This window comes from Megalops cyprinoides, chromosome 9 (assembly GCF_013368585.1).
Source record: "Megalops cyprinoides isolate fMegCyp1 chromosome 9, fMegCyp1.pri, whole genome shotgun sequence".
Classification (NCBI taxonomy): domain Eukaryota; kingdom Metazoa; phylum Chordata; class Actinopteri; order Elopiformes; family Megalopidae; genus Megalops; species Megalops cyprinoides.
This window is the reverse complement of record NC_050591.1, coordinates 18,846,962-18,867,539: the sequence shown is the minus strand read 5'-3', so window position 1 is coordinate 18,867,539 and position 20,578 is coordinate 18,846,962. Positions and strand designations below refer to the sequence as shown.

Here is a 20,578-nt window from a genome sequence, read left to right as displayed (position 1 = left end):
TAACAATAAACATTCAGTAGCTGAATCATTTCCTAGGCTGTGAAATTTAGGCAGCAAAAGCCTCCCCTCCCACCCCACCTCCCTTGCACCCACTTATTCACTGGTATTACCACATGGTGTGGAAGTACTTCGCTTGGCTGGAGGTAGAGGTTCCTATAGCCAGTCTCAGCACGCCTCAGCACTGACGTCTTTCAGCATATACAGCAGTCATTTTTTTAAAAGGTTTTCACATTTTTCCCTTCAATCATGATTGTAGAAATTGCTATGGATATGGAGTTTGTACGTGGACCCTCTGAAAAATGAGAATCTGGTACATATCTACACAGGGGTGCCTTCTGAGGATTTTTAGCTTGCGGAAGCTTTCACAGACTTTGCAGTGACCCACACGCTGTAAATAAATAGTGGTAGAAAACGCCTGGTGTTTTTTTTTTGGATTGGGGGTGTGGTGGAACCAACTTTTTATTTTCAAAGGTTATAAAACGCCCATCAGCCCCCTCTGAGATGGTAAACTGGAACCTTGAAAGAGCTGGAATTTCAGGAGATTTTATGGCAGTGTTTTTGTGGAGTTCTGTGTGACACATCCGTTACCACCCATTTCATACAGCATGAGTGGAGTAACAGGGTTTAGGAAATGGTTGCATGGTGCTTTTTTCACTCAAAACCTCTGTAAAATGTTGTTATGGTCGAACTCATCCTGTTGTCCAAATAGTTTCATCTGAAGTGCTTTTGTACTGAGGGGTTCAGTTTTTTTCCCTGAACTTAAAGGGGTCACAGGTTACAAACCTGTTCAGGAAATTCAAGTAGTGCACAGATACATAAGGCTGATGTCTGAATGGCCTCTTCCGTGGCTTTATCTGTGCAAGAAAATAACAAAGTATTTTTGACAATTGAAAGTAGGCTCAGAAGTTACAACTGTTTCCATTGAACTGGCTGAAATGAATTGAACAGTAGTTATTGATTTATGTATTTTAAAATGTACTTTTAAAGTGAGTTTGAAAATGTATAGATTGGCATTATTGAAAATTAATCATTTTAAACATGTGTGTGATGCATGCCTCACACATAAAGGGATGATTTTCATAGTTTATGTATATATATATATATATATATATATATATATATATATATGTTTTTTTTCCATTGTAGTCAGTGGTGTTTTCCACACTGTCACACTGCTTCCTCCCTGCTGTGTGATTGCTGAGCTTGGTTGTTTCTGGCACATGGCTCAGCAAGTTCTTCCCTACTAGAGTGAAATTCATGAACCAACCAGTAGTCATGGACCCACCTGCAGACTGAAAATTGTAGCTATCATAAAATTGTTGTGATTTTGTTTTGGGAAACATGTTCAGTTTGTTTGCTTTTTGTAAATGTTTGTAAAATTAATGTTTACAGTTTAGTGCAGTTTAATGACTTCCTGACCAAAGTGGCATATAAGTAGCTGTAATGGAACCAATATTATCCATGTACTATGTTCTTAGCATCTATTTACTAAATATTAAAAATAGTAGCTATTTATTTAACACCAACTTGTTTTGCTGAGAAATGGAGCACATTTTTTTTTCTTTTTTTCATACACTAAATTCATTATTCATTACTAAATTCGTATTGTCTTACCCAGTGACGGCTGGTGGTGATATTGGGTGGGTGGGCTAACAAATGCATTATACCCATCAATAGTTCATGCTGCAACAACAGCAGCATCACATCCGAGATACCATATATATACCTTGTTACAGCAAGTGCTCTAGTGCAAACGCAAGTGCATTTGCCGGTCTTTGAGGTATCTGAAGAAAAAATATCCAGCAACAGCGTAAAAAGTTGAATCAGTCTGATTTTTTAATATTCAACTTGCTTGATCGATAAGGTAAATTTTAAGAACAGTCAGGGATTCATTTAGGGAGTATTTTCCATCACTTAGCTACCATTTTTAAAAGCTTTGAGGGACAGGTCCAAAATCACCTCTTATTTTAACCAACAAAATAAGCCTTCAATATATCATCACTATATTAGATTGACTGATAGCTATTTGACAATACTAGCTAGCTAATGTTGGTTGACAAATAGTGAAAATGTTATCCATTCTAGCGAGAGAGCTAGTGATAGCTAATGTCAGCTATTAACTAGCTACCTATTGACAGCCACTCTTTTTATTAGCCACTCTACTTTTGCCGTGATCATGTGATCATTAGAAGAAATGTGCAAAACAGATAGTCAATAGATGTCAGTTACTTGTATTCTAGATTCTAGATTCTTCTAGACAAAGATAGTTTCACTGGACTTTCTCAGATACTTCTCAATAGTTTCCAATGGAAAACGGCATTCAAATTAACCGGTGAGGAACTCTTTGAGCCTCCATAAAGCATGTGACCGCCTGAAACTTACGGGTGCTTCAGTGGCGCAACTCTATATCAACGGCTCTGGGCTGAAATGAATTTAGCTCAAATGATCAGCAATCAAGGGGTCATGCCACGACACCTGTCACTCACTTGACACTAAGAAGATGAATGGAAGCTGATGCTACTGTGTTTGGGCTGTAAAAAATAAGCCCATTTAGATATATTCTGTGTTTTTTTAACAATAATTTTCTCATCTTTATTGTAAAAAATAGGGAAGGCTTAACCCTGTTAGCCCATTTATACCAGCCGTCCCTGGTCTTACCAGTGTTTCTTGACATCTACCTGAACATGTATTGCAGGTATCTACCAACTTCATACTTTATTACTGTGTTTATCACCACTTATAAAACCTGTATACCTCATGGAATGATATTTTTAGATTCACATTTCATATGGTCTCATTTGTTGTAATGTTTTTGTCTACATTTCTGTTTTAAAAGTCTGCCATAGAATTATGCCTTCTCTTTCTGCAGTACTCTTTCTGAAAAATTGTGTTGCATGAGCTATTAAAAATAGCTTTGGATTTTTTAAAAAAATAGATATTTTGTTGTCATTGGTAGATTTCTGATTGACATGAACTGTTGTGAGTGGCTGAATCTCAGTTTGACTTTCAGTCAGGTTTCTGTTTTTCTCTGTGTTTTAATTTGACCGGGCTAACTTTGTCTTGTCCAGTGTCATTTGTCTGTTGTTGTTGTCTGTGTCTCTTCTCTTGCTTTTTTTGTCTCGTTCCGATGATTAAACACACTAACTTATACAAGTTGTGACCACTAACAGACAGCAATCACCTCACAGACTTGTACCGGAAAGAAGAGACCATCGTAGTGTCAGAGAATGGCCACATTCAGAGCCCTCGCTACCCCAACAGCTATCCCAGAAACCTGCTGCTGTCCTGGAAGCTCCTTTCCCCAGAGAACACTCGGATACAGCTGGATTTCGACGGCCACTTTGGGCTGGAAGAGCCAGAGAATGAAGTCTGCAGGTGAGGGTGGCGCTATATGTTTGTGAGGTGAGCAGGAGTGGTTGAGGAGAAAAATGTCCTTGAGGCAAACATGATTCGCTGAATCCGAAATCCAGATGTCCAGATTTCAGATGTTTCACCTTTAATTTCCTCTTGCTCTGTTCATTTTCCACAGAGATCTTTTTATGCAATAGTCAGCTATTTCTAATAGTGCTTGGACCTCAGAGTGGTCTGCATGAGTCTGGCTGGAGAACATTTGTTATCATACCAAGGTTGTTCTTTCATCTAGGGAATAGAAGAACTAGATTAACAGTTTAGTGCCATGCAATAGCCATGACATCGCCCCGATCTCCAATCAGTTAAACTGTAGGATGAAAGAAAGACAATACCATTGCAGGAATCAGTGATTTCCAGACCATCCCAAAATGTGTTTTATGGAGAGTAGAGGGAGAGAGAGGGAAATCATTACATCAGTTGTGCAAGATCACAACATAAGCCAAGGTCTTCCTCACTGATGTATTGTTTGGAGACTCTGGTACTTACTAGTATCACTGATGATTGACCTCCCTTTTATGGTGGGGGGAGGGAGCAAAGGGGTGAATTAGTTAATGTCCACAGTACCTTTGTTCTCTTACTGCTTGGCTCCTTGACCTGAGGAGACAGACAGATCAGTCCAGCTTCTGTATCCCAGTCAGACAGAAGCAGGGGTTTCTCTCAGACGGTTATGAGTGATATGAATAAATGAACAGTTTTGAATCCTAACCCCCCCCCCCCCCCCCCACACCTACCCACCCACCCCATCTGATCCCTCATATCTTACAGATACGACTTTGTGGAAGTGGAGGACATATCAGAAACCAGCACAATCATTAGAGGGAGATGGTGTGGGCACAAAGAACCTCCTCCCAGAATAACATCCAAAACCAATACCATCAAGGTCACCTTCAAATCGGACGACTACTTTGTGGCTAAACCTGGTTTCAAGCTCTACTATTCTCTTGTGGTAAGTGACACAAGTGCTGCTTCAGAGCCTCTTTGTCATTGCATGTCAGCACTAAATAGCATACCATCAACAGAAGAGGGGTCCCAGTCTCAGATTATTATGCCTTCCTGGTCACTGAAAATTCTGTAATGGGAGTCAGCTGTTTTCTCACATTGCAATTCTGAGAGAAAATGCCCTAAAAGACATTGGTGTGCAAGATCCAAGGAAAGAAAATGGCTATAAGTACACTGAAAGTGCTCTGCAATGTTAAGGACAACCACGAAGGTCATAGTAGTGGTTAGAGTTCTGCGCTCTGGGCCTGAAGGCCACGGTTTTAAATTCCAGATTAAGCACTCTTGTTGTATTCACATGCTAGATATCTCACCTCAGCTTCACCACAAAAAAGTTCATCAACTATACAAATAGATTACTGAAGCAAAAATTGAAATTACTCAGATTAATGAGGTGTGTTAATCATACAAACAGTAAGGTGGTTGAGATGGTTAAAAAGAAAGAGACTTTTAACCTCTGTTATGAAAAAAAAGGTTAAGTACGACTGTGTGATTAATATAGTTACATTCCTACCATTTGACTGAGATTTCCTTCCAAATTTCCTTCCACCTCCTTTGTTATTGTTTTTTGCTACAAGTGTCCATTTTTTATGGTTTTCAAACTTTCATCCTAGACTAAAGATTAATTTGCTTTCTTCCATATAATTTTGGTCAAACAAGCTTATTCTAAGATGTGACCTGGGTTCGAATTAAAACAATAAATGAATAAATGAAAATCTTTTGTCAACAAGCTGTGCCACCAACTTCTTGTTCGCCCTTCTCCAGGAGACACTGGAGCTTGGATGAACAGCATTTTAAAGGGCCTAATTTGTTCTGAGAACCCTTCCTGAGATAACAATGCAGTGAGCAATGAATGAAAAGCAAAGAACATACCAGAGATCCTATCTGCCTGGCAGTTGTTTAACGGAAGAACAGTATAAAAGATAATGGCCTAGAGGCGGGGGACGGGTCTTGTGACATTTTTATTGTTGTCCGCATTCTCACTTGCAAGTTATTGGTAGAGGTCTTACACTGGCTGGCTTCAGGTTCAGTACAGCACTGTTTTGTGCATGTGCAATGTGACATCACCTCTCCTGTGTGTGCAATTTGTGTGTTTACGAGTGTGCATGTGTTTGGAAAACTCGTGGGTGCATAATTACAGATCAAAGTTTAATGATGTTGCTTTGCTGATAATAAATCTTTAGATTTGCAGAGTTTACAAATGATTTGCTGAAAAAAGGGGGGAGCACAGATCCTTTCCAACAGGGACTGTATAACTTGAAGCACTTTTTTTATACTTTGTTACATACCATAGCGCAATTAGTGTCTGCCTCTGTAGGTCTCCAGTGAGTAATAGAGCTGTATTGTAACAGCTGTATTACTTAGTGGAGGCTTGAAAATTCTGCAACTTGCAGTGCCGAGAACTACAATCTGATTACCTGCCGTGAAAAGGAGCAGCTCTTTCGGATTCAGCCTGTCTGCTGACAGAGCAGGCCATGCTGAGAAAGGAATCAAAGTTTGATTCAGCCCCTTCCGGAAGAGACACGTGTGGTGCAAGTACTGTTCAAGAGGTGACAAAAAAGGAGCGGACAAAAGTTAGAACTTGAATGCTACAGGAAATTGATTCTAAGGATATGGTTAGAAACACAAGATTCATTTTGATATGTTGTCTGACTTGGTTGTGAAAGCTTTAGTTACTTTCAAGTTACGTTATACGTTAAATGGTAATGGTGCGGTAAATTACTGCTGATTTTTGATTGAACAGTTGCCCTTCTCAATCCAAAAGGAAGACTAGCTTGTTGCTCATGTGTTTTTACAGGGACTTTCCACGGCAAGTGTATGTTGTTTTTAGCCTTTTGCACTGCTGGCCCCACCAGACCAGTGAACAGTGACTCAACTCCAAGAGCACTTATTACAAGCCAGGCCCAGCTGTTTAGTGAGGTCATGGGTTCCTGTAAACGCTTAAACTCAGGTCAGACCAACCATCTGCACGTGAACGAGAGCCGGACGGGGGACGCCTTTGAAGTGCACGCTGTAATTCAGCGCAGGTTTCATGTCTCAGAGCGATTTAGGGGTTTCACCCAACACAAAGGAAATGCGGTAACCTTAGACATAACAACTTTGTAATGAAGTGGTTCTTAATCATGATGGGAATTACAGCTGACAGTTCTTGAAATGCGATAGCATACGCCTCCATTGTGCTTAATGCAGATCTCCTTAACGCATGGCGTAATGTGTATTAGCGCTCTGACAAAGCTGACACATCGTTTCTATCTACCGATTACATTTGATTCCATTGGTATAATCTCGACAGTTTGTCTGCCTGTCAGATGTTATGTAACAATATGAATTCTACAGATACCTCTGTTTAGTCGCTGGGTAGGGAAAATATACACAAAGGCCAGCTCCATGATTCTTTCCACATTGCTGTAAAAAGGCCTTTTATCCATAACAAATGAACAAAAGTTGCACAAACCGTATGTGGTCCTCAAGAGGAATGTGCTATTTAAGCAAAGGAAAAATAATCACTGGTACTGCGGTATGCTTTTCAGCATTACTGGAGTCAGTGCTGTAAATAGTCTAAATAAAGTACTGGCTGAAGGGTGTTATTTTAGCTTCAGAGCTAGTGAAAAACAAAGGGTCCAGGCTGTGGTTGTGAGATCAAAACTGTTTCTCATTTTCCTATGAGTGTTGAAATGGACTTCCTCTCCAGACAAATTAAGACTGACTGGACATAGGGCAGAATACGGTTACAGGGAAGGGGGGGAGGGGGGTTGGTTATGAATGCTTTTTTATTGTCACGGTAATATGTCTCTCTCAGAAGATGATAAGGTGCTCACCTTTGGTATGGAAAGATGAGAAAGAAAAATGTTCACACTGCTGAACCACTGCTCCCTGTGTCTCCTCTAAATGACAGCATGAGCAATCATCTCTGCAGTTGCAATTCAAGGCAACTTTTTGAACCCCCAAAAAAATGAAGTCAATGTTTTGCTTTGCTGTAAATCCATCCCTTTGCAGACGGTTTTCTTAGTTAATTTATTTTGCTTCTGGAGTACTGTGACACTGTGACAATGATTTTATGAGATAAAACCACAGAGAAACAGTAGTGAATGTTTGATAGGAACAGAGCCCTGAATTTGTCATTGACAATGGGTCAGAAGAGGAAAACGCTGTGCTGTGAAATTGTCAAACTGTACTCAGTCTGTTTGTTCACATCATACTTCAGAATTTAATTTATGACGCACCGTTCATTATAAGACAGTGTCAGAGTCATATCTTTTTTGATTACATAGTGTAGTGCTTGAAAGATGTAGAGGTCTCTGGTATTCCACCTCAGGTCTCACCTCAGGTCTGATTTAATCTGAATCATGGACTGGATGAGAGCTGGTGTCACCTGACCATTAATTAGCCACCGAAGGTAAGATATCTATAAAATCGGTAGGAATGTGTCCCTTTCATGACCAAACCTGGCAACCCCCCGCACAAGGCACGCTCTCTTGTTTGCCGTACTGAGAGACAGAGAGCGGAACATCTCCATTCTCTCTCTCTCATTCATTAAGGATCCGGTCTCACAGGGACAGTTTACCGTGTCTGATTCTTGTGCCTTTTTTTTTTTTGTTTTGTTTTGTTGTCTCTCCTCCCCAGGATGACTCCCAGCCCGCGGCGTCAGAAACAAATTGGGAAGCTGTCACCATCTCTGTCTCGGTAAGCGCCGCGCCGCTCTGACCGTGACAAATGAAGACCCCGACACATGCACTCACTCTGTGTTTCCCACAATTCATTAGAGAAGGGAGAGAGAGAGAGAGAGGGAGAGAGAGAGAGAGAGAGAGAGAGAAGGAGGCATTGGATGAAGACATGCGTTATAATCAGACAGATTCCCTCTCCTTGTCCAGAATTTTCATGGATCTTTTTTACACCCCTTGTGTCCCTCTCTCCTCTTTTGCACTTATTGCACAAAAACAGCTTATGTTAAAACGTGGAAATGACTGTCTTTACTGACAAGAGGTATGTATCTTCTGCCACTGTCGGGCTGCGTTTCTGCCTCCCGTTTGATTAAAGCCATTACAGTATAATGTCTCCCACATTATGAACTGATAAAGGTGTCATTGAACCTTAAGTGTTCTCTTAATACTGAAGTGGGACAAGGCCTGTGATTAAAATGGGCTGTCACCGAATGACTGATTTCATAATAACCTGCTGCCAAGGAGCCGGCTGCCGCTTGTCATGCTGAATGGGTAGGATTTGAGGTGACTTTGATGCTAATTCAAGATGTTACATAAATGTATATTGAGTTTTACATGTTGTATTTCTTACAAGATAATCTGACTTTAAAAACTGTTTTGCCACAGCAATTTGTGTAAGTGGAGAGGATGTAGATATAGTGCATCTGCCACTATAATAAAACAAACACCAGGGTATCTCTGGGCTTTAAAAGCTTTGTTGCTGCAGGGCTACTGGTCTCAGTTCAGTTAATGAAACAGATCCTTGCAGAAAGTGAAGAAGTTGTTAAAGAAGAAAAGTTAAAGGAATGATTTGATTATGAACCACGATTATTAAAATTAGAACCTGAGGAAGCCCTTTGAGCTTGTCCTAGGTGATCTCTTTATCCCTGATGCAGGGGAACCAAGAGAGATGGAGACCTAGTGTAACAGACTGGATTCTAGGCACGGCACTAGGCACTAACAATTGATTGGTCCATGTTATGTGAAGACCACACTGGTTATAATGGATGCAATGTACAGGAAATGGAGTATACAATAGAAAACAAGCAATAATGTGATGTAGTCAAGGTTTTTGAAGTAATTTCAGTTGACAATATAGACCCTCAATAACAAGAACAAAGCACAATCCTGATTTATTTATTTTTCCTCATGACAGTTCTGTGATGTTTTACTGGCATGGGTTTAAACATATAACAACCATTGATCGGTTTCAAGCATTGCTTGTTGTTAAAAGATCCATGCTTCACCTTGCTTTCATATTTTATTTAATGTCTAATCATACGTTCAAATTCAGTTTGGAGGTCGTTACATTTGAGTCAAACAGGATCAGATTAGAAAATGAGCCCTGGGGAACGTACCAAGGACGTTAAGGACCAATTAAGCAGCCATTACAAGGTAGATTGATGAGTGCCTGCTACATCCAACCAAACATTTTCTTTAGGTTTAATTGTTTTTAGAGAATGCCCAGCATACCTAAATCCCTCCAGCTCAGATATTTAATTCAATTCTCTTAGCACAGATTGAGCTGCAAATGTTACATTGAGAACAAACTGATTCCCTGCCCTGCACATCCCCTGATTCTGGCTCTCTGTCCCCCCAGGGTCCAGCTGTTTTCCCCCCATCGGTAACTGACACCCCACTAACTGCCGCCGCGTTGGACCAGACCATCGCAGCCTTCGACACGGTTGAGGAGCTCCTGAAGCACCTGAACCCAGACTCTTGGCAGGAAGACCTGGACAGCCTCTATAAGGAGACCGGACACTACCGACCCAGGACCTTCCACCATGACCGCAAGCACAAGAGTAAGCACCTGTTTATATTTGCACCCAGACTGCACTCAGAGGAACTGGTTAGTGATTTCAGATATATGTGTGATGTCTGGCATTGTTATACCAAGGGTAATTTACTAGTCTGCCTAGAAAAAGGAAACTAAATCTCAAAAAGGTTTACTGTCAACAGTTGCTCAGCTTCACTTGATCTTTTGTTATGTGTGGACTTGCAGTGGCTCTCTCAGCAGCTACTGGCCTTTAAATGTGAACCTGGGGTTTTTGGCTAAATGACTAAATGGACCTCACAGTTCAGGAAGTTAAGCCACTCAGGGTTTGAACGCGATACAAACCCATGAAGACACAGCAGCTCCCCGGGGTCAAGGTTACTCACCTGCAGTTTCACTGGTGGATTAATGGTAGGAACAGAACCTCAGAGCAATGACAAAGTCTGTGTCTGATTCAGACAAGGAGGGTCAGGGTCAGGACAACCTTTCTCTTCAAACCTCCTCCCCCCCACCCCCCTGCCACTCCCCTAAGCAAAGCCTGCAGGTGGACTGTGTCCATTCTCATTCCTGCCAGCGTAACCAAGTCACCTAGAAGAAAGGAGTTAAGTGTTTGTGTGGACCAGATGAAGTAGTGTGTGTAAGGCTTGACTGGGGTGTTGTCCTGCACACGCTGTTCCAGCCTCAGCTGTAATTTGTTAGACCACGTCCCTTTGATCCCTTTCAAAATCGAAGGAAAACAAAAACATCTCAAGTTATGTTTAGCAAGTTGAAACCTCATATTTTCACCATGCTGACCTTTCTATATCCCTGTGCCTGTGTGTGGAAGCAACCGCAGGCCGCCTTGGTTTCAGAGGCCTTCTGCCCAGGCTTCAGGGGGATCACTGCTTCCTAAATAAACACTGGAGACCAGCAGCAGCACCTTCGTAGAATTCCTTGTGGGTGATGGAGGAGCTGCTGCTGCCCTAATGCAGAATGTACCCTCAGCTCTAATTGGAAATTCAACCTGAGCAGCCAGCCAGAAATGTTACTGTAGTCAGCATTTACCTTTATTTTCATTACAGTGTCAGAGAGAGAAAAAAATCTTTAAGCACTTCTCAAATCAGATAAACAAGCGATATAAACTTCCAATACACCATGCCATAAAGAAGCCAGCCTTTCACAGCCATGTGACAGATATGCCTTTTTTGCAAATATCCCACAGCACATATTAATGCCATTCGCTGTCTACATTACACTCCCCTTCACCATCGATCCACTGCTCTTCGCAGATATTCTCCTCCCACCACAGTAAACCAACAATGAAGGGAGCTCAATTCAAATGTTCTTTGTCCAATTTTTCAAGCTAATGAGAGCATTAGAAGTTAGAACTCAGGCCCTTTCATAATCAATCCAGTTGTGTAGTTTGATGTCATGTGAAATGCCTGGCCTGGACATAATTTAGCAACACATTCATATCTGCTGGGAATGAATGTTTTTTCAATCATCGACTCCTGTGTACCAGTCAAAAGAATATGCTTTCAAAATTACTAAGATTGGCTCAAACCAGTGTGTCCCAGGTCCCATGAAGCCTCAGTGTCTGATCACTGCTTTCAGTACCCAGTAGAGATAATCTGGCTGGTAGGGGCTAAACCTCCCAGAAGGTATGTTTTGAGTATCCACAGAAAGTAGGAATTTATGGAGGATGAAAAGATCACTGTATCGCTGCAACTGGAGAATCAAACATGTGGATTTATCAGTGGATTAAATGAAACCATGCATAGCAGCATAGCTTCAAAAAAACCATAGGCATCCAGTTCCCATAAAAAGAAATAACTTTCTGCGTTTTCACCAAGGTGTAACAGAGTGTTTTCATTGGCAGTCGACCTGTTGAACTGAGACCAGGGCATTCTTCACAGGCTCTGTTTCTCACACGCCCTCTCCCTTCTCCAGTTGACCTGGACCGGCTGAACGAGGACGTGAAGCGTTACAGCTGCACGCCCAGGAACTTCTCCGTGAACCTGCGGGAGGAGCTGAAGGCCACCAATGCTGTGTTTTTCCCACGATGCCTCCTGGTGCAGCGTTGCGGGGGTAACTGCGCCTGCGGGACCGAGGACTGGCACTCCTGCACCTGCAGCCCTGGCAAGACAAGCGAAAAGCTATACGAGGTACTCCAAAGCCCGCCTCCACCTCGCCTCACAGTTCTGTCATGACGGGCCGAGAGGCTCTTTTCAGCCCGGCCTTTACCCAGCCCACATAAGTGCCCCACCACGCCACACCCTCATTGCCATCCCACTCTGGCCTGTTTTTTCCCAGCTTCCGCCTCCACCCAGCCCATTTCTCAACCACACCTCTGTTTTGACACAACCCTCAACCACACCTCTGCTCCAACGCAGTCCTCAACCATACCTCTACCTGGCTAAACCCTCAGCTACTCATCTTCCCATCACCACACTGAATCCTACATCCAACCAGGCCAAATAAAAGACCATCTGGAACTACCCCCCACACTTCCCCCAAGCTCTCCTCCATTTGTGCTGCCCTCAACCCCATCTATACCCACACGTCCCTCAACCCCACCTCCACCTACCTCCCTCAACCTAAACACACAGTTGACAGTCTCATGCCGAAAATGTCACATTTCTCCTTCATAGCTCACTGGGCATGAAAGGGAAGTAACCAATTCCATATGGGGACCATTTGGCCCAGATTAAAAGAGATGGCTTGTGCAAGGGGATGACATATGATACACTATTAGACATGGTGCTACATACAAATTCTGTAAGTTGTTCAGCCCTGCTGTCATTAGGTTCATAATATTCTCCAGTTTCCTTAATAATCATAGGGCATAAATGGAGCAAGGCTTGCGTCATTGCTTCTTATTTTCGGTCTCACAAAACCTTCCTCTTTCTGTGTCTCTCCTGCCTGCAATAATGTGGAAAGGAAGCAGCAGTTGCACACACCTACGCATTTCCGTCCTCGTCATCACGTTCACCTTGTCGAGTGAGGCGGGCAATGGCCCTGAGCAGTCAGCTCTCGGGTGGAGGAGAAGCAGCCCTGGTTTCCATTTTGTTCAAACATGGCTTTCCTGTGGCGTCTGGGAATGCGTCTGACAGTTCACTCCCTGGCTCTTATCAGAGCGTTCATGTTTCTTATTATAAAACACAGCTGCCCTTCACTCCGTAACTACAATATTATCTCAGAATTCCACAGCAACGAGAGACAGACTCCGCATTACAATAAGTCAGGCCCTGGCCTCTTGTCTCCCCTTTCAACTTTACTGGACCATAGGCAAGATGTTCGTCAGCCATCATTTATCCCATATCTGAAATCATCTGCAATTTTTTAATATATATCTGCAAACAGGAAGTGAATGATTCAGCGGGTGAGCTTACCAGCAGCCAGCTACCTCTAGAACCAGACTTTAATCTGTGAACTCACCTCCCGGCGCTGACAGGAAAGAAGCAAGATGAAATATCTCTAACATGCTCCAGCTACTCGGAGCAAACTATATCATTTCACAGAGCTCAGATTTGTATCACATTAGATTAGCGGTCCACCATTTTTAATTCTATATTTGTTGCATTAGTTGAAGACAGAATTTTTCCTGTAACAGTACAGAATACATCAAACATTCTGGTCTCCTGCATGGATATTAAAAGATAGATGGATCATAGTGGATATTTGAAGATAACCAAGGCTTGCTCTCAGAAAGCAATATTAGTAACATGAATCTGTAATGCTTGAAACCTACTGTAAGTTAATATTTCTGAAAAAAAAAAATCTATACAAATTTAAAATTAAACACCTGGGAAAGAGTTTGATGCACAAAACACTACACAGAGTCAGGCTGTGCCCCAAATCACACACTAGCATACTGCATATTAATATACTGTGTAATACATACTCTGTACTTACTCTTTTAGTATGCATTTGTGAACATACTTATCTGTCAGAAACTGAAATTAATAAATTCTGATCTTAGCTAGAGTAGAGTAGCAAGCTAGTTACTGTCAAATGATGTTAGTGTAATACCCATAAGAAATATGATATTTCATAAATATGGTTATTTGCTAAACTGTCTATGCACAAACATTCAAATTGTCTGCCATTTGTTCCCATTTTGAACTCCACTTGTTGATTATAGTGTGATATCGATGTACTTACAAGCCTATGACTCTGCCCATAATATCAGGTGTGAACATACTAGATGATCAAGCATACATACTTGATAAGCGCAAGTACGCAAGTATGTGATTTGGGACACAGCCAAGGGCTTTTAGAATGTTGACATGTAAACAGACACTTTCCCATGGGTTTGTGTTCACCAAGGATCACCAAAGGTTTTTTATATATGTATAAATGAGATAAAATAATGATACAACACAAACATGTGAGTAATGATTACACAATCAACGACTTGTGCATTGGGAGAAATCTTTTTATAAGAAAGCAAATACTTGACCTCCCCCCTAGTTGACCCATCATAATTTAATCCTCTCCATTGACCATTCAGCTCTGGCATTCCAGAGCCAGTGTGTGCAGCCAAGTGTTTCATTTTTGAACAGTTGGAAAATTAATTAATCATCATCTGTTATCATGTAGGCCGCTCATGTGGGTCTAGTGGCAGCGACACAAATGACAGGCGGGGTGAATCCATAAATCACACGTTGCCGTGGGAAACAGTTGGCAATCGGGCGCTGATCCTCTGCTTTGAATATTTAGTTAAAACCATCTGACACCTGTCACTCAAGATCTCTGACTGCCCTGAGGTGCCTGTCCTTGAAAAGCAAGGCCTTTGTGAGGAAGAACACTCAACAGTCCAAATATGTACCATTTTTGAGCAAGATCTAACAAACGAAATGTGTCAGGATCTTCATTCAGGAAAAACCTCACTCCCGCTGCGTACAGTGTGAACCATCATGTAATGTTTGAGAGATTAGTTATTAACTTCAAAGAAGGTTTCCTCCTTTGCATAACAACAGCAGAGGCGTCATCTTATCTGGCTCAAAGCACAAGACTGTGAGGAAAATTCAATTAAGGCTCGGGCAAATGTACAAAAATAAAATTACAATAACAACCTGCTGTTCCTCACCATGCTGCTTTACTCACTGATGGCACCTAAAGGGCAATGCAGTTTTACTGACAGTTTTCTGATGAGGAGAGGGTGATGGCAGAATAACAGAGGCCTTTGTTAAGAAGACATTTGTAAGTCTTGTTTAGATTTTTAAATGTTTATTTTAGCTTTAATTTTTTAAAGAAAGCTCTGCGTATGCTCCAAGTATTAATTGCTAGTAGAATGGAAATACCCAGCTGTATAAATGGATAACATTGTTAAAAAAAAAAATGTAAGTCACTCTGGATAAGAGCATCTGCTAAATGCCAAGAATGTAATGTAATGGATAACAGCAGTTTTTGCCCTTTCCCTGTGTATACCTCTCCCTCCCCACTCTCCTTCCCTCACTCCCCTCTCCCTCTCTCTTCCTCATTCCCTCACCTTCTTCTGTCCCTCCCATTCATGTGTCTCTGCTTTCATGTCTTTCCTTCTGATGGGCTCTCCTTTCCTCTCCCCGTTCCCAGGTGCTGAAGTTCTCCCCTGAACCGGGTTACTACAGAAGGCGGACCCGAGCACGCTGGGTGCTGGAGGAGATTCACCTCCACCACCACGAGCGCTGCGATTGCATCTGCCACTCCCGGCCTCCGCGGTGATATCACTCCAGGACATTTATTTTGTCACATTTTCGGAAGGCCCTCTCTCTTCTGTCTCTTTGGGAAGGAGTGTCACTCCTTCTCTCCAGCAAAGCACGTAACAGCTCCTGGGCTTCAGGCAGATCTTTCCTTAAACCTGCATGGGCTGAATGAGTCAATGTTTAGTCACCTGTGTGTGTGTGCGTGTGTGTGTGCGCGTACGTGAGTGTATCTGTGCATGTGTGTGTCTTTTCGTTTTTACCTTTTGTCTTTTTTTGTTGGTTGTTAAGAACCGTTGTTACGCAAGACAGTAAAAAAGAGTAATGCACAGTCTCTAGAAATCTTCAAACAGCAAGGCAATAAACTCCCTCAGAAAGTGATTCAAGGTCAATGCACCATTCTAAGGCGAATAACATTATTTATTTTATATTCTTTCACATTCCTTCACTGATAATGTTTTGTTTTTGTACATGAGTGTTTTCCTTCTTCTCTTCTTGTTTTGAATGGATCAGAGTCTCATAGTTTTATGGGTTACTGGGTCAAGCCCAAGTCAGAAATGTTCCTGCTCATGCTTTCTTACTGTGTTCTACAAATACTCACTACCGCTGTTCTGACAGATCAAAGAGATGATGCAACTGCCCCACATTGGCTTGCAGAAAGAATATCATACACTAATCCAGTCTCCTCATACACTTTCATTAAGGTTACCTTTATAGGGAACACTGAGATTTTATATGCAAAGAGTTTGTATGTGTTAAACGTATTTATTTTGCTGTACTGGTTACTGTATTATGGCATCACTTAATTTCCTCTAATGTTTTTTTTACAGTTGGTCACCAGGTCTGCTTTTAAAGCCAGATATGATTAGATAGCCATGGTTTCTGCTTCCACATAACTTTTAAAACAACAATGTGGTTTCAATCTGTGCTTTTACCAAAGGGTGTTTTTATAGGATTTTATTTTATTTTTTGGCTGATCAAACACAGGCATTGTTTACGAACAAGCGGAGAAGTCAGAGGGAATTCCCGCTCCCTTAGGGAAATGTGGATGGCAGTAGCTATTACCTTGAGCTGGACTGGCTTGTCTCTGTCTGACATCAAATCCTGCAAAAGTGAACAGGTACGTTCATCATATGCCTCCCCTGTGAGAAGCACAGTGAGATGAGCTCCCCTTCCTGTTCACAGAGTGTTTCAAGACTTCAGTTTATTCGTTTTCTTACACCTGAGGGCAAAGACCCAGCAAAGTCACTCTGACACCTTTGCTCACCTCTGCTCACCTCTCCTCCCTACCATTTCTGTCCAAAGCAAAAAAAAAAGAGAATTTAATGAGAAGAATCCTAGGAAACTAAGGAGAGTTGGCTGATGATCGTAAACCCTTTAAAAGGATGCGTTGATTGAACTTTGTCAGGAACGGAATGAAGACAGATGATTTTCTTTCCCAAGAGAAGTCTTAAGAAAAGTGGCCAGGGATTCCCTGTTGCTGTGAAATTGCTCTTGAATCTCTGTCCAATATTACTCATACACCCCCACCCCCTTTCCCTCCATTGCTTATGCAGATTACTTTTACAACAAAAGAAGGCTACCAGTATCACACTTCATGTTGAAAGGATTTTTAAAAAAAAAAATACAAAGGAAAGTGTTACTGCTATTGGCTTTTAAACAAATGAGCTTCATATCATGAATCTTCCCCTTAATGTTTTTTTTTTACTTACAAAAATAACAAATGAAAGTTATTTTTAGAGAAATTATCTTTAGAGTGTGCTTGCAGTTTCAAACTGCCCCAGTCCTGCTCTATAGAAAGTCATTTTATAATTTCAAAGGGTGAAAGGTCAAGAGGGACCCAGAGCAGGCTTTAATTTCATTGAGTCTGTGTCTGAGTTGATATGTTTAGCAACACACTAGAACAGGTTTCAATCAGTTTATGTATTATTTCAGCTCCCAGAAACACCAGTGTTGTGACATAGACATCTTAAAAAAGTGATCTTAATTACATTTGTTATTCTGATGACAGGAAAATACATTCAGTCCCACCCCCCCCCCCCCACCCCCCTTGTGTTTGGCAGGCAAAATTTTGGTTGCATCTCTTGTGTTACAGTTGAGGAATTGCGATGCAAAACAGCTTATTTCCATCACTGTGATGTCACAGACTTTAGACAGTCGTATAATTATGAGGTAATTAAGAGTGAAAAGAAGGAGGGGAGCCATGTCTGAGAGGACCCTGATCTCGAAAATACATTGGCAGCTCGATCGCGCGGACAGTCTCAGAGCCGACCCCTCCGCGGTATCTCTTGTAGCCTCTTGTGTGGCTCTTCTGATCGCATGAATGTCACTGCGGTTATGGATGGTGGCATACAAGGCAAAATTTGGGAAGTGTGTGTGACAGTGATATGCCAGTGACCAGACTGAGGCAATGGTCTTTCAGTCCCACAATCGGGGAATAAAAAAAGTCAAGAGTATCGCCTAGCCAATTTGTGACAGGAAACACATTTTAAGATATTTGTGGAAAATAAGTTTAACTTTATGAAATGGTCTTTTAGTATCCATACAAAATTGTCACCATTCTTGTGGAAGTATGATGTGTATATATGTATATAGACTTACAATTACAATAGAGTAGACAATTAGTTGCAGATGAGAAAACCTGTCCCTACTGGCTCCTTCCCACAGAAATGCTCCAGCTAAATGTCTTTGAAAGATTGTTTTTTCTAGACTGTAGTTTATCAGGCATCTGTTACCTATTGCAACAGTGTTGTTATTGTCTTTTTCCCTTTTCATTTGTTTATTTCAAAATGAGGAGCCTGTCTTTTTATATTATGTTATTGTGTATCAAATTCTGTAAATAAAAAATATATATAGATACATTGATTGCCTGATCAGCACTGTAGCAGCACAAGTAAGTGTGTGTTATTTGTAATGCTGGTTTGGTAACATTTGATTTGCAGCTTTCAACCCACACGCCAGAAGAACTTGTAACATTCATTCGGTCTCACGCCTGATTTGACTCTAACCCCGCACCAAGGTTCACCCCTTGAAAACAATACCAACCCCCCACCCCCACCTCCACCCCGCCTGGTATCCCTATGCTATTTGATCCCTGAAGAGGCTTTTCTGAATCCACAGCTGCTTCAGATATTTCTGTAAATTACTCAAATTACAGCTTCCATACGCATTTCTATTCAAAGACCCGCAGCGCTTCACTGTGTCCATCACGCCCGGAGCCGCCCCCTTTGTCTCCATAACAAATTCCTCCAAGAACAGAACATTGGTTTTAGATTTTACCTCTTTCTGTGCCTTAAGAAAAGGACTGGTCCCTCGTAAAGGCCAGTGAAGGACCCCGTTTCTGGAATGTTATATGTTTAATTAAATGCTACACAGTTATGTAGGGAACAAGGAATTTGTGTGTGTGTGTTTCTGTGCAAGCATTTGTGTGTGTATGTGCCTGTGTACGGGCGTGTCTGCAGGCACATTTATGTGTGCGCAAATGTGCGAGCCTGTATTCGTTTGTGTGATTAACTCCCCAGTGTAGTGTTAAATGTTTAATCCGTTGTGGGGGTGGATTTTGCCCTATGGTTTGGCGGAGGGGAAATGGAATGAAATGACCGCTCAGAGAAGCGCACACACAGAGCCTGCCACTCACAGCTGCCTCTGATAAGAAAATCCCTCTCCTTCAGCAGAAAAAAAACTTCAAGTGCACATCCTTTAAGTTGCCAAAGTTGTATAATTTTATTCTGTCCAGGTGACATGTCCGTATTCCTCACTGTCACTGGGTCAGCTTCATTCTCTTTTTATGTGATTTGTATGAATGGAAGCTGTAAAAATAAAGGCAAAATAAAGCATAGTGTTACCAAGCTTTTAATTTGATCAAAACTAATTCTTCACCTGCCTTAAAGCCAATGTGTAATCCTTGGAAAACAGTATGCTTTATAAATAATTTATTTGCGTAGCTCTTGTTTTATTAAAGAAAACAGCTGATGTTTTGATGAATAAAATATGCAAACATATACCTTTAAAAATGTTGCAGGCTTTGCTGTAATACAGGGAAACACTGTGGAACTCTGACCTTATTTCACACGTGTATCATCATGATCGTGCTTTACATAGATGTAACCGTGGAAACAAGTATGCATTTGTAATTAGTGCCCTTTGATTTGATGGAATGTAAAGATTGCTTTTGATGAAAGGGAATAAGTAAAGGAATATTTTTTGTTACAAAAAAAACAAAAATGCAATAAAATTAGCATCCTAAAAAGCAAACTACACTACAGTGTTTTTCTGGCTTCATAAGATGCTGCATGTTCTCCAGTGTCACAGTGTTTGACACACATACACACTCAGTCTCAAAGCAGGCAGTATAGGATAGTAATGGGAACTGGGCTCAGAACCAAAGGCAGGGTCAGTTAAACGTCATCCTGTCTAAAATAGGTAATGTCTGAAATGGAAGCTGTGGGGGGGGGTCACCTTGGATAACCAAAAGATGACAAGGTTGTCTGCTTTAATGGGCGAAGAAGGACTTCAGACGAGCACAGGATTTCCATGCTGTCCATGATTGCACTTCACCAGCATGCCAGACAGTTACCCAGTCATCAGTCTCTGTGGATATACACTGCAGTTACACAGACATCACCTTTCTCTCCAGCAGGGCATACCGGAGCAGAGACCCTGCCCCAGAATTACCGGTTTGCTTTGCAGCACATTTGGATATGGACAGTAACGTTTTAAAAATCTACTCACTGTGTAGTGCTTGATATTTATTGAAGCAGTGAAAGTGCTCAGCCATGACACAGCGCCACTGCTTTAAGAGTTTAAATGCTGGCAGGGTGCTGACAGAGGTGTCCAATGTAAGATCCACTGTCCCTCTCTGGCCAAGTGCTCCTGGGCATCCATCCCTGCTCAGCACCGGTACGCCTTGCCTGTGAGAGGCAGTGGTGAAATCACTGGAGGGTATGGCGAAGCAGCGGCTCCAGCTCCTCCATCTCCACCCGTGAACAGCCTGGCCTTTGCCTGTCGGGATGGATGTGGACCCCCTCGTCGCC

At 41.8% G+C, this 20,578-nt stretch overlaps 1 protein-coding gene across 2 annotated transcripts in view; it reads left to right on the top strand.

Annotated features, from left to right (window-relative positions):
* Positions 1 to 17,119, top strand: part of pdgfd (platelet derived growth factor d) — a 40,389-nt gene extending 23,270 nt beyond the window's left edge. Inside the window, exons 2-7 of one of the 2 annotated variants that reach the window (XM_036536970.1) lie at positions 3,189 to 3,375; positions 4,177 to 4,357; positions 8,032 to 8,091; positions 9,709 to 9,910; positions 11,812 to 12,026; positions 15,439 to 17,119. In XM_036536970.1, the coding sequence (XP_036392863.1) occupies positions 3,189 to 3,375; positions 4,177 to 4,357; positions 8,032 to 8,091; positions 9,709 to 9,910; positions 11,812 to 12,026; positions 15,439 to 15,567 (974 nt within the window). In that variant the 3' untranslated portion in view covers positions 15,568 to 17,119. Of the gene's footprint in view, positions 1 to 3,170; positions 3,376 to 4,176; positions 4,358 to 8,031; positions 8,092 to 9,708; positions 9,911 to 11,811; positions 12,027 to 15,438 lie in introns of both variants that reach the window. The other variant, XM_036536967.1, reaches the window with a different exon arrangement.
* The last annotated feature ends 3,459 nt before the right edge of the window (positions 17,120 to 20,578 follow it).